The sequence below is a fragment of the Eubalaena glacialis genome, chromosome 19 (genome assembly GCF_028564815.1).
Source record: "Eubalaena glacialis isolate mEubGla1 chromosome 19, mEubGla1.1.hap2.+ XY, whole genome shotgun sequence".
Taxonomy (NCBI): Eukaryota; Metazoa; Chordata; class Mammalia; order Artiodactyla; family Balaenidae; genus Eubalaena; species Eubalaena glacialis.
In genome coordinates, this window is record NC_083734.1 from 11,718,181 (window position 1) to 11,732,199 (window position 14,019).

At 52.7% G+C, this 14,019-nt stretch overlaps 1 protein-coding gene across 3 annotated transcripts in view; it reads left to right on the forward strand.

Moving 5' to 3' along the window:
• The window catches only part of WSCD1 (WSC domain containing 1), a 40,733-nt gene that overhangs the window by 17,082 nt on the left and 9,632 nt on the right, over positions 1–14,019 (forward strand). For all 3 annotated transcript variants that reach the window (XM_061176149.1, XM_061176150.1, XM_061176151.1), the window contains one exon: positions 4,063–4,184. In XM_061176149.1, coding sequence (XP_061032132.1) covers positions 4,063–4,184 — 122 coding nt within the window. The remainder of the gene's footprint in view (positions 1–4,062; positions 4,185–14,019) is intronic.

Here is a 14,019-nt window from a genome sequence, read left to right on the forward strand (position 1 = left end):
TCACCACCTTCCCCAGACAGGCTTGCGGCAGGGGTGTGGGATTATAGCCAAAGTTCGCTCGAGTTCGTGACCGAGGCACATCTTTCCTTATCCTCTACAGGAGAGAGAAACTGATCAGGAGGCCCAGGGCCTAGGTCTAGGTGTGTCTCAGACATGCTGTGTGGCCTCAGGCAGTTTGCTTCCCCTCTCTGGGTTCCAGTCTAGTTTGTGAAGTGCAGAGGCAGACTTTGATTTCTAGCAATGGGGCAGACCAGGTAGTCTGAATGTTTCCTAGCTATGAAACACCTAGAAATGCTGGGTAAAATTGTTTTAAAGGCACAGCTGAACTAACAAGAAAGTAAGGAAATCCCTGGCTCCAGGAAAGAAGTGGGAACTAGGAATCACAGTGGTGAGATGAAGGTAATCAAGGATGCTGTGCAGCTCTGGGTCTCCACCAGGGGAAGTTGCTGATCTTGGTGATCACACGGCTTAGGTTTTCATGTCCACAGAGGACAGAAAAAGAGGCTTTGAGCCTGTCAGGGTAGGGAGTTGGATTGAAACTTCTGTATATAGTTGGATCCAATTTCACTGAAGTATAAATCAGTGAAATTTTAGATTTAGAAAAAAAAACAGCTACCAGAAATAGAAAAACTTGTCTGTTTTGACCTGAGCTTCGGGTGAAAAAAAAATGTCCTAAGAGTTTATAATTGCAGACCTGCATTTGTATGAGTTTTGAGGTTCAGATTTCTGCTGTCTGCCTGGTCCTGAAAGCTCCAACATGAAATTTGGCTCTGGGCCATCTGGAGGTACCAACAGAGGCAAATGCAAAATTCTCTCTTGGGAGCTGTGCCACCAACCCAGGTGTAAAGAGTTCCTGTAGATAAATTCTCACTGAAGATGAGTTTACAATTCAAAATTATAGAACTCAGGAGGAAATAATCAACCATGAGGGAGAGTAAGCTGATGCATCAAACAGCAAGACTGAACCTCCCAGAATTTCACCTGAAAGTGCTATCAAACAGAGATGACAACTGAGGGGGCCCAGCTAGATGTTTGTGAAACTCAGATTTGTCCTCATTGCAAGATGAGCTGCAGATCCACTTGATGTAATTATAAAAGGCCCTTTTATAAAATAATAGGGCTGTGTACATTTGCACATGTGGGGAGCCATCCTCTTCCTGACTGGGAGGGGCCAGGCTGGGAAGAAGTCAGATCATGGGAGACCTCCCCCCACCACTGGCAAGTGTGACACTGCAGATGATGGAGGCACAGCCCAGCATCCAGGAACATCAACTCATGAACTCAGCCACCTCTGGCCATGGACCAGGGCTCCAGGAGAGCTGATGGATTAGTTTCAAGAACTGGATAGAGCTCAGAGAAAGATGTCAGGTCAGAAGCGAAGACTGCAGAGGGGTTTCTGGGAGAGCTTTCCTAGTGACGAAGGAGTTTGCTAAGCAGTCCAGAAGCCCAGCTCAGAGAAGCATGGGTGAGCTTCAAAGCCAACACTGGCTACCATCTATGGGGTCAGAGTGATGGGGAGAGTGGCTCAGTGCTCAGACCCGGCCAGCTAGGCTATTCCGGTGCTTCCTATATTCAGACAGGATTGTCTGGGAACCAGGGCTCCAGATGGGGGAATGGGGACAGGGGTGGAGACCCTGACAACACACTCTACGGATTCACTAATGAGCCATTAACCCAACAGATACTCATTGACACCTACTCTGTGCCAGGCCCTGTGCAGGCTCAGCAGTTTGCCATGGTACATGGATGTATCAAGTCCTGCCCTGTCATCTGGGCATCCACATGGGCTTCCTGAGGACCAAACTGCTCCAGGAGGGCTTCTAGAACCTTTGACTTTCCTGGGTTCAAACATTAGCCCCCCTAACTCCTCAGCCCTGCCCGCCAGGAGGATCAGGTCTGTATGTGGGCTCTGGGCTGCCCTGGCAGCTCGTCCTGCCTGCTTAGCCACCGACTCTTAGAGATCAGTATTTGGCTCTAGGTTGCCCACTGGTTAAGGGTCAGATGGTCCAGTCATTCAAGCCAGCCTCAGATCTCAAGTCGGCTAGACCTGTTGTCATAGTTAATGTTGAAACGGTTTGACAGCCACCCCTTCTGGCAGGCTGTGGAGCCTGCACGGCTGACCTTTGCCTGCCTGCTCCCTTCTCAAGGGCATGAACCGACAGGATCTCTGTCAAGAGGTGACCAGGTGACCGGCCGTGTGAGATTTCAGCTTCTCACTGGCAAGGAGCTCTCACAGGGGTTAGACCCATGAAGGTGCTCCCCGGGTTGGGCTCAGAGGGAGGCGCAGAGCAAGTCATCAGTGGCTCTATCTTGGAGATGTCCTTCTGCCCTAAGTGCCCCTGGAGCTGTCACCTGGGGAGCGGGGGAGAAGGGTGTGGAATGGGCTGCCCTGGGTGACAGCCTCTTCCCTGACAGTCACAGCGGTGACGTCTAGAGGCAGCTGACGCTGCACTTCTAGCAGCGTCTTGTATCACTGACCTGTTACAGCTTATGCCGCGCCCTCACCTGCCCTGTCGTGTCCAATTCCTTATTCTGTCAGCACATATTGGGCACCTGCTGTGTGTCAGGGTCAGGGCTGGGTGTGGGGAGCATTGGGGTGACCCAGGCCACAGGGAGGTACTCACCGGGACACTATCACCCCACTCGCCCTGCCTGTCCTGCTCACCTCCCTTGCCGTGTGCCCCGGAGCCTGTCTCCCTGGAGTCTGTCCCACCCCAGTGCAGCTGACCGAGGACCACAGCCCAGTCCGTCTAGATATTTTGTCCTTTGGGGGCCCGGTCATGCCACAGGACAGGACAGAGTTCTGTGGGTCCTGCACAAGTCATCACCCCAGGCCCTTGCACCAAAATCCAGGGCAGGAAGGTGGCTCTGGGAGATGCAGCCCCATGGGGGCTGGCATGTGGGTGCATGTCATTCCTCAGAACAATTCTAGCTGCCAGGCGTTACTTAGGTGAGAAAATGGAGAGTCTCTTGAGTCCATGACACGCCCAGATTGCTGACTGAGTCCCTGGCAGTGCCGGGGCTTGATCCCAGGCCGTTAGGATGCTCCGCCTGGACTGTTTTCCCAGCACCAGGCTGCTTTCCTTCATCTGTGCCCTGATAGGTCCATGCCCTGACGCCCAGACCACTGGTGCCATGGTCGATAGGATGGGCTTCCAGACCCAGAGTTTGGTCCTGCTTTGCAGTTTTGCGTGGAGAGAGCCTCCCGCCATGGTGCCGGCTGGCGAGAGGGTTTCGGCTCTCTCCACGAGGTGTGGCAGGCGGAGAGAACCGGGAGAGATGCTGAGCCCCAGGAGATGTTGTGTTAAAAGGAGCATGGGATGAGAATCAGGACGCCATCCAGAGAAATTCTGAGGAGTCTGGAGGAAATAGGAACAGTTGGTGCCGGAACATTCCAGAAGGTTTGTCCCCACACCAAGGAAGCCAACTAGGGAACTAAACTTCTCCACCAGAAGGTCTGTAGAACAACCTGGCAGCCTGTGTACCACGGGCTTGAGGAGTATTCCTAGAATCTGGCGGGAGTTCAAGATCAGAGAGAAAGCAAAGTAGTGGTGTGACTCGATGGCACAGCAAGAGGGAGTGTGGCAGGATTTCAGGTTTCCAAATCGACTTTTCTTTTCGTGTGTACGTGGGTAGGACAGAGTTTTCCAGAGTATCAATCTCTTGGGTCACCTAGTGCAGAATCTAGCACAGGATGGATGCACAATCCCGATTTGTGGAAGGAAGGAAGGAAGGGAGAGAGGGAAGGAGGAGGAGAGGATGCATACTGTCCCCCGAGGGCTGGCAGGAGAAGCAAGACATGAGTTCAGAAGCTTCAGCCAAATGGTCCCTTGTCGGTGACCCTGGCGACCAAGGCTAACGAAAGCTCTGGTGCCTGGTTTCTCTCGGGAGCTTGGCTTGACCGCAGCCTCTACGGGCAGTTTGCCCTCTCTGATTGGAAATCTGCCTTTCCTGAGTGTATTTCCACCTGTTTCGGCATCTGAAGCCACTGTTTTCCTCTGTGACAGGCACCAAGAACGGTGGGCACCATTTCTCACCGGAACCCCATTTCCTTCCCCGCAGGAAGGACCGTCACGTACCGTGGCTGCTTCCGACTGCTGGAGAACGTCACACACGCCTTCCCCGACTCCCTGGTACAGGCCAACGTGACCGTGGAGACGTGTTCGGGATTTTGTTCCCAGAAAGTAAGAGCAATTATGATCTCACAGCCATGCCCTTTAACCATCCAGCCTGAGTGGTGGTCTCAGGGAGGGGCAGGTGCCCGTGTGGGGCTGCGGCTGTCCATCCTCGGAGCCTGGGTGGGAGCCGAGGAGGGAGGTCCGGGAGGGTGGCAGGCGATGATGCAGCAGAGTCGCCGAGGACGCCAGCAGGGAGCCCGCTAACGAGGTGATCCGGGGCTGGGTGGGGAGTTGTCAGAGAAGGTTGTAAAGCTGAAAGAATCGTGCCTTTCCCGACGTGAGCTCTTGGCACAAGTGTCAGATAAATTGATTTGGTTTGGAAGCAGGAAGATGCTGGCTCGGGACTTGGGGAGTGCAGATTTTCTGTTATTTGCGCTGACAGCGTTGGGCCGTGAATCTGACTTCGGGGGCTGTAGTCACTCATGTACCTTTGGTTCAGCCTGGGCTGAGAAGTGGAGTGTGGTTCTGTGCAGGGGCCGGGCTGGGCACCAAAGGCCACTGGCCCTGCATTGCATGCCAGCTCCAGGGTGGGAAATGTTGATCAAGGCCACGTGGGGCTTGCACAAAGCAGGACCGGGGACGGGGTGTGAAGCGAGGCTGGCGGGACCGGCGGGCCGCCCAAAGAGCTTTGAGAGCTGGGGCTGGAGACCCGTGGTCTCCAGATTGGGCTGGATGCTGTGGCCCTGGATATAGCCCCGGGTGGCAGTAGGCTGGGATTTGGGGCTGCTCCGATGTGCTGGGGTTCAGTAGCCTTGATGGGACTGTGGTACGTGGCAGTGTAACAGAGCAGGGCTAGGAGAGAGGAGGGCCTTGGCAATGATGATGATATTTATCAACAGAAGCTAACAGGCATTGATCATTTATTCCAAGTTCTGTTCCAACTTTATACGTGTTAACCCATTTAATCCTCTTGACAACTATAGGTGCTCTGATTAACTGCATTTTGCAGGTGAGGAAACAGAGAGCTTGGGCATTCTGCCCAAGGTCACACAGCCAGGAAGGGGGAGATCCAGGATTTGAACTCTGCCTAGCTCCGTAGCCTGTTGGTTGTTAGAAGGGTATAGGATGTGGGCCTCAGCGAAAGCACGTGTAGTTGGACACAAAGAAGCACTCCCTCCATGGGGCCCCGACCTACAGGGAGCTGCCGTGCTCTCAGCCCTCTTGAGATGCTTCCCTTAGAGGTGGGGGGAGACAAAGCCTTTTTCCTACTCGCTTCCCTCTTGCACAGTCGCGGCCTTTGAAGTGGCTCTCTGACATCTCCGGCATTTCCAAAGCCACTGCCAAGGATGTCTTAGGCATCAGGGCTCATGAGACACAATTCTGGGAGCCGAAAAGACTGTTTGTTGATTCACAGACATCTGGCCTGCGGACCCCTTCCTCCCCTCTCCCCCTGGTGGGAGCAGAGCCAGTAGAGATGGCAGGGACACCTGCTTGCCCAGCAGGGAAGCAAGCCGCCCTGTCTGGGCTTCCTTCACACCTGCAGTTCAGAGCGGCTCCCTGGAGGGCCGCCCACTGGAATCAGAGGAACTCAGCTGGTCTGGGCCTGCTGAAGGCCAGCCTCCCGGTCAGCAGACATAGAGGCATCTTCCTGCGTGCCGGGCGCTGGGTTGCAGGCTTCCCACTGGTGGTCGGCTCTGATCCTCCCAGCGCTCCGTGAGCGGGGATAGTCTGACCCCTGCTTGCTGCGGAGCCGGTGCAGGTTTGCAGGAATGAGAGCTCTCACACGCAGGCACAGAGCGACGGGCTTTACATCCCACTCTCGACACCACGCCCCGTGCTTTTCATGCTGCTGCCTCTCGGTGTGACATCGGCAGGGGAAGGGGACAGGCGAGTTAGCCGGAGGAGACAGGAGACAGGAAAAGAAACAAGAGGAAAGGGAGCGGGCAGCATCACGGCTCTGCCTCTTTGATGCTTTAAATTATTTTCAATAGATAACATGCTCACGTGGAACACAGTAAAAAGACACCAAAGGGGGTCGAGGGGAAAGTCTTCCTCTCACCCCTGTGTGTCGTCCACTCAGTGTCCTTCCTTGGACGCAGCTGACGGACCTGACCTCGGCCAGCCACTCTCAAAGAGGTTCTATGAATATTCAAGTAGTTGTTCCCTTACAGAGTCATGATGCCTTTACAAACCCCACAGATGGTAACGAGCCACACACACTTCTCTGCCCCACAATCCCCTCCTCTCTCTCCACAATGTTGCTCCACATTGGCACAGAAAGCGCGTTCCCACTCTTTTATTCAATTACATGGATGTCCTATAACCAACGCCCCGCTGTTAAGCATTTAGGTTGTTTCCAGTCTTTTGCTTTTACAAACAAGGCTGTGATGACTATCCTTGTAGGTGGGTCGTTTTGTGTCGGTAGTGGACCTGCCAGATAAAATTCTTAGGCGGTGCCAGGTCAAAGGCTGTCTGTCCTTGTCCTGTGGGTAAACTTTGCCATGCTGCCCTCGGCAAAGGTTGTGTTAATTTTACGCCCCACCAGCTCTGCATGAGAGGGAAGCAAGGCATCCTTGTGCCTCTTCTTTTGGAGAGGATGACTTCAAAGCAGCATCCCAGGTAGATGGCCCGGTATTCTGGGGATGCCTCCCCTGGGGCAGCCCACAAGGGCCCAGAGAATTCTGCCTTGTGGTTACAGACACAGAACTTGAAGATTTTAAACTCTTCAACTCCTATTTCCAGCCATTCTTCATATTTACTGACAGAAATCCAGGTCGCTGCAATCTCACATTGCAGCGTGTGCCAAAAGATACCTGAGGGTTGTTGGTAGCTTATGCCATTTTGCACCTTTGCATTTTGTAAGTCTCCCCTCGAGATGCGTTTCAAGGACAGGTTCCTTGCTTGGCTCTGGGCAGTGATGCTGTGAATTGTTGAGGTCAGAACAAGGATGAAAGGGCGTCCAGGGTTCTCAGAAATGGCCTTTGCCCTACAGGCGTCAGAATCTGTGCTGACAGCTTGGCTCCTATCCTGGCCTCCCCTGTATTGTCAGGTGGGGCAGGGACAGTGGCTGTTTCCTTGAGTCCCATTGTTTAGATCCACGGAATGTTGCAGCTGTGAGGAGCAGAGTCACTATTTCCAGCTTTCAAGTTGAAAGCAGGTCTTGGCAGGACATACTTGTGGGACAGGGGCCAAACACATACACTGACACTTATGGGGGTGGTGCCAGCTCCCCCATGAGATAGAGCTCACCCCTGAAGAAGGGCTAAGACAGGAATTGGGTGATTCTGACATACAGCAGAGGAAGGTCAGTGCCTGATGGGGATGAAGGAGGCTTGGAGGGAGGCTTCAGTAGGAGGGCTGCAACTTTTTGGAAGGGTTAGAACTGGAGGATGTGGGGCGGCGTCAGCGGGCAGAGGAGGGGTGTGAGGAGTGCATCATAAAACTAGGCAGTGGCTGGGCAGGGGTGAGGTAGTGGGAAGGCAGCCAGCCCGCCCAGAGTGCAGGGCTCCGCGGTGCCATGTGAAAGGTAGGACGGGGACAAACTGCAACAGGCCTTGGATGCCCGCCTCCAAGTCCAGATGTTTTTTGGTGGGTAAGAGGGAGCTACTGATGGTGTGGCAGGGAGGGGGCGTATGACTGGTGTGGGGCTTCATAGCTGTGCGTAGGATGCTCTGGGGTGAGGGGTGTTCTCTGTGGATCCCTTTGGGAGACAGCAGTCCTCAGGGCCACCCCCAGAGATGCCTTGGCAAAACTGTGACTGAAGTCCACCTGTGACCTGGCTCTGGAATTAGGAATTCCAGGTAGGGCAAGGATGATGCCCCAGTTGTCATGCTTGTAAGTAAAACCACCGTCTGCCTGACAGAGTGAGCCTTTGGTTCCCAGAATGTCTGTTCCTCTCTTCTCCCTCGTCCTGCTCTGCGGTTGTTGGTATGACTTGGCCTCAAGCCTTCTGGATGATCCCCATCAGCTCTCAGGTTCCCAGTGGGAGCTAGGCTGGGACCCTGATCTCACTCTAGGGCAGGGTTGCTCATCCTTGCAACTGTTGACATTTCGAGTTGGATAATTGTTTGGGGATCTGTCTGTACATTGTAGGATATTTAGCAGTATCCCTGGCCTCTACCCACTACATACCAATAGTACGCCCCACTTAGCTGTGACAACCCAGACTGTCTCCAGACATAGCCAGGGGTCCCCTGCAGGGGAACCACTGTCCCAGAGGGCCACCTGGAATGTGTTGGCTCAGCCATACCCAGGCCCGGTTCACGTTCCCCACGCATCTGAATCCTGGTGATCGATTGTCTTTTACAACTATTTAGGGAAGATGAAGAAGCAAATTCCGCCTCCAGCGTTGAGGTCTGGTGGATACAGGATCAGTTGGAAGTTCAGCTGACCCAGGCCTGCAGAGGCCAGGGATCTATCTGCAGGAAGGGTCTTCTCTCTCCTCTCCTGGACGTTGAGGGTGAGTGAGAGAGGTGAATTTGGAGATTTCTGGCTGTACTTTCCTGACCGACGTGCCAAGCACTTCCTCTCCGGAAAGGCTGGTGGCACCGAGGCTGCACAGACGTCCCAATGGCAGCTTCATCTCATCCTAATTTGGCTGCAAGACAAGCTCAGATGTCCCACGATGTGGGAATGGTTACATTATGCCGCGGCCATACAGTGGACTATAATACGGCCATTGAAAATGTTTTCAACGACTTTTATGATGGAAAATGCTCACAGCAGACTGCTAAATGGGGCAGAGCTAAACCTGAGGGTGGGGACAACAGGCTTAATTAGGGCTGGCTGGGCAGGGGGGCCGGGAGACAGCAGATGCCAGAGGTGGGGCATGCAAGCAGGAAAAGAGGGGGAGCCTTCCTTGTGCCCCAATTTCGAGCACCATCTGAGATTTATTTGTGGCTCCCGATAAAAATCTCTACTGTTTTTTGCTAGTGAGTTACAACGGATTTGGGGAGCTCCCAGAGTGTAGTTTGACAGGGAAAGAACATTTTGGGCCACGTCAGCATCTTAATGATCTGACTCTCTGCCAGCAAGGGCGACTTGACCTATGTAATGTGTTTTTAAACACAGTAAAATGATCTTGTCTAATTTTCTGCGATCGTGTTGGGGATGGAAGAAAACCTGCTCATTCTCAGGCCTCTAGATGTTATCACCTCCTTCATTTGAACAGAAAGTGAAAATGATCTTAGATGTTTGCATTGCTACCCATTCGGATGTGGGGTTGTTAATTTTGAAGCCCCATATTGGTGTTCGAGTAGATAGGCCATTTGTGGGAGTGTGCGTTCCTGCGGTGGGACTGATGGGTGAAATCTGGCACCATCTGCAAATAGGTTACTAACGTGTGAAGCTTCAGCTATTGCACCTTGTGATCTGAGGTTTGTTGTCCCAGCAACTGCTAGTGGTCCTACTGAGAAAGGCATCGCAGGGAGAGAGGTGTTATCCTTTCTGCCTGCCCTCTTTTAGCCTCTTTGGGGTGTATAAGTTCTTCATACAGAATAGTAATCACCTGGATGTTTTCCCATCGACATTTCTTCTGAGGTTTTTCCTTTGTCCGTTTAAAGGAGGCGCTAACCCAGCTGCCTGTGGGATGGAAAGGCACGCATTAATGCGGAGCCGGCTTGTTCTCTGCTGGGCGGTGGCTCTGGCCACGTCCCCTTGGATCTCGATAGATGCAGTCCATCCTGCGTGGGTCTGGGTTTTGTGAATTACTACCTCTGTCTGCTGTCTGGGGCTCCAGTCTGTGGAGAGCCATCGCCCAAGGGGACATCCCCTAGGGGCCCCTGGAGACACTCTGACATTTAGCTCAAAGTTATCCTGAGGCAGCACCTTTGAGGCTGGACACGTAGAAGGGGGCTGGTGGGTTGGCTCTTCCTGTGGAGAAGAGTGAATACAGAGTGATGGCCTAATGCCCCCACCCCATGCCTTTGGCCTCCTCCAGACTCGGACCAGCCAACTTGCTGAGGGTCTGCTCTCTGAAAGGCCCCTTAATAGTATAGGTGTTCCTTGAAGAACACAGGTTTGAACTGCACTTGTCCACTTATGTGTGGATTTTTTTCAATAAATTCGTACCGCAGTATACATCATCAGCCATTGGTTGAATCCACGAACACGGAACCACAGACTTGTGGATCTGCGGATTTGGGTATCTGTGCCAGGTCCTGGAACCCATCCCCTGCAGATAGCAAGAGATGACCGTACTTCATTGCATCCTAAAATCCCCCTTACAGCTGGAGAAATCAAGACTCAAGCCGTCTAAATTTAAACTCACACCAGAGCCCTTAATCATTAAGCTATGCCCCTTTTACAGATGATAAAACCAAGGCTCACAGCTGCCTGGTAGCTTGTCGACAATCACACAAGTGAGATTCAAAGCCCGGGATTCCTGACGACAGGCCTCAAACTGGGTCCACCTCCCGTAGCTGCCCCTCCAAACCGCACAGCCCCGCACCTGCAGTCAGATCACAGGGAAACATGCTCTCAGTTACAGGATCAGCGACGGGTTTGCATCCAAACTGACATTTGCCGGAAAGCAAGAGTCGGTCCTTTCATCCCCATCCCCACATCCCCCTTCGTGGGCCTCTCTTCTCCTTTCTGTGTCTTGAATGTTCCCCAGTTCTGCCTCTGGAGGCAAGAGACTGGTCAGAGGCAACCTCCATGCCGGTTCCTGAATTTCATCACAAACCCACCGCATTCACGTTTTTGCCTCCCAGGGGCTGAGTGTGGTGTGTGGCAAAGCCCCGGACTGGGAGTCCAGAAGGCTGGCTTCTGCTCCCACACACCCTGATGGCCTGAGGTCATGGGCTGCTTGCCGCCGGCCTCCAAGCCTCAGCTTCGCCTTCTGAAACCGGAAGTTCTCATCTCTGAAGTTTTGCTAATTCTGTGTAATCCTGGAGATCCTGAGAAAGGTGCCCAAGGAGGAGCGAGGACGGAGAAGAGGAGACCCCAGAGGGGGTCCTTCTTGAGCCCTCACTCCTCGCCTGTTGGAATGTCCGCTCCTTGACCCCTTGGCCACGGCCAAGCCTTGGCGCGTGGATCCCCGCCGCCCGGAGAGCCCAGCCCTGGCTGTATCGTGACCCGATTCAGCTCCAGGCTGAATGACCAGACGTACTGCAGACCCAGTCCCCGCCTGAGCCCCCATCCTGGACACCCAGGCTCGGGCTGTAGAGAAAGTACTGGGATCAGGGTGTGCACCCACCCTGCCCTCGGAACTCCTCATCTGTTTGAAGCAGTATCACATCTGTGTTCCTGTTTTTCTGCCTTGTCTTGGTTCATTTTCTCCTCTTCTCTCTCTCTCCCTGCAGCTTGAGGTGGAGATACCGGGGAGCAGCAAGGTTGGCAGAGAGATAAGATTCATCAATATTTAATTTTTATGGAAATCATGTCTTAGAAATCCCCGAGGGGCTGAAAATTGTTCTGTGTTTTCAGAATCCAATGATGTTGCTGAAGAGGTTATGTTGTAAAGAAAACCACATTACTGTCTGCAGCTCTCCCGTTGCTCTGCAAACACCCGGGAACTTGACAGTTTAATCCACTCAAGGAAGCAAAAAGGTTCGGGTCACTGGTGGGGGCAGCCTGGCCCCAGCCCTGGGATACAGGATCGTGAGGCATCAACATCAGCCATTACCGCCGGGGAGGGAGACAGACCCAGCCTGCCCTGAGCAGACTTTTTTTTTTTTTGTAACTGTGTTGGTAAAATGTTCTTGTCTGAACAGGAATCTCAGGATGGCAGAGTCCCCTGGGGTTCCTGTTGTCAGGGAGGGTTTGCTTAGATGGAACAGGCTTTCTTCTCTTTACTCATGGCCGGGCACAAGTGGCCAACAGAAGGCTCATGTCCAAGTCTGTTGCCAACAACTCTGGGGGGAGTTGGGATCTGGAAAGGACATTCATTCATTCATTCATTCGTTGGTGCATCCATCCAACATTCATTAAGCACCCACCATGTTCTAGACTTCGTTCTAGGTACTGAGAATGCAGCAAAGCACACCAGACACACAAAAATCCCGGCTTGTATTCTTGTGGGTAAAGGCAGACAGTAAACCAGGTAAAATAAATAAAATATATAGTATGTTGAATGGTGACAAGCACCGTGGAGAAAACTGAAGCAGGAACCTTACATATTTACCCATTGCAAATGAAGATGTGTATCCACTGAAAGTCTTGCTCAAGAATGTTCATAGCAGCGTTATTCGTAATAGGTAAAAACGGGAAACAGCCCAGGGATCCATCAAGTGAAGGAGTCCGCAAATTGTTGTGTCCACACACGGAATGATACTCAGCGATAAAAAGCAACAATCCACTGCCAGATAAAACAACATGGGTGGACTTAACAAATATTTTTCTGAAAGAAACCAGACTCACAAAAATATGTGCTGAGTGATTCTATTTATAGGCCGTTCTAGAATAGGCAAAACTCATCTGTTGTGATGGAAGTCAGACTAGGGGTTGCTTTGGGGGAGGGGGGTATGACTGGGAAGGGGCCGAGGAAACTGGTGTGAGGGAAATGCTGTGTGTCCTGATAGGCATTCATCAAAACAGACTGGGTGGTACATTCAGGGTCAGAGTGTTCCATCGAGGTAAGTTATACCACTGAAACAGAAGTAGAAAACACAGCGAGGGATTGGGTGTATCGGTGATAGCGGGAGGGATGTTGCAACTCGAAATGGGGTGGCCAGGGAAGGCCTCACGGAAGAGGTCTTGCAGAAAGTGAGGGAGAAAACCATGAGGGTATCTGGGGGGCTTCCATTGTGGCGCAGTGGTTAAGAATCCGCCTGCCAATGCAGGGGACACGGGTACAAGCCCTGGTCCAGGGAGATCCCACATGCCGCGGAGCAACTAAGCCCGTGTGCCACAACTGCTGAGCCTGCGCTCCAGAGCCCATGAGCCACAACTACGGAGCCCGCGTGCCTAGAGCCCGTGCTCCGCGACAAGAGAAGACACCGCAATGAGAAGCCCACACTCCGCAACGAAGAGTAGCCCCTGCTCACCGCAACTGGAGAAAGCCCGCACACAGCAACGAAGACCCAATGCAGCAAAAATAAATAAATAAAATAAATTAATTTAAAAAAAGAAAGCCGTGAGGGTATCTGGGAAAGGACATTCCAGGCAGAGGGCACAGCAAGTGCAAAGGCCCTGAGGTGGGAGCGAGACTACAGTGGCCAAGGACTGGTAAGAAAGCTAGTGTTAGTTTGCTCGGCCTGTCATAACAAATTCCCACAGACTGCTGGGTGGCTTAAACAATAGAAATTTATTTTTCTCTCAGTTATGGAGGCTAGAAGTCCAAGAGCAAAGTGTTGGCACGGTTGGTTTCTTCTGAGGCCTGTCTCTCTGGCTTGCCAGTGGCCTTCTCCTCCATCTCTGTGTGTCTGGGTCCTAATCTCTTCTTATAACGACACCAGTCAGATTCGATGGGGGCCCATCCTAATGGCCCCAGTTTAACTTAATTGCCCCCTTAAAGGTCCTGTCTCCAAATACAGTCATATTCTGAAGTGCTGGGGGTTAAGGCATCGACATAGGAATTTTAGGGGACACAATTCAGCCCATAAGAGCCAGCGTGGATGGAAGTGTGGGGGACACAGACGCAGACAGCTGCGTGCTCTCTGCTGCCGCCGTGGTACCCAGGCTGCTTGTTCCCACTCCTCGCTGTGACGAAGGTACTGATCTGGGACGAGGCGGGATGAGGGCTTTTCGGGAGAGGATGGATAGCAGTGGGAGAGGCCAGAGGTTGCAGTTCTTGTGATGGCTTTTCACTAACTCACATCAGCAGGAGAACTTGCTTCCAGAAAGCCAACGGCATTCTGATTGAGGGTCAGGGCACAGATTCGCTTTCTGTTGCGCAATGACATGGGGGCCCCAGGTTGGGTGGAGTCTAGCCAGAGGTACTGATGGGGTTTGTCCAGCCTTT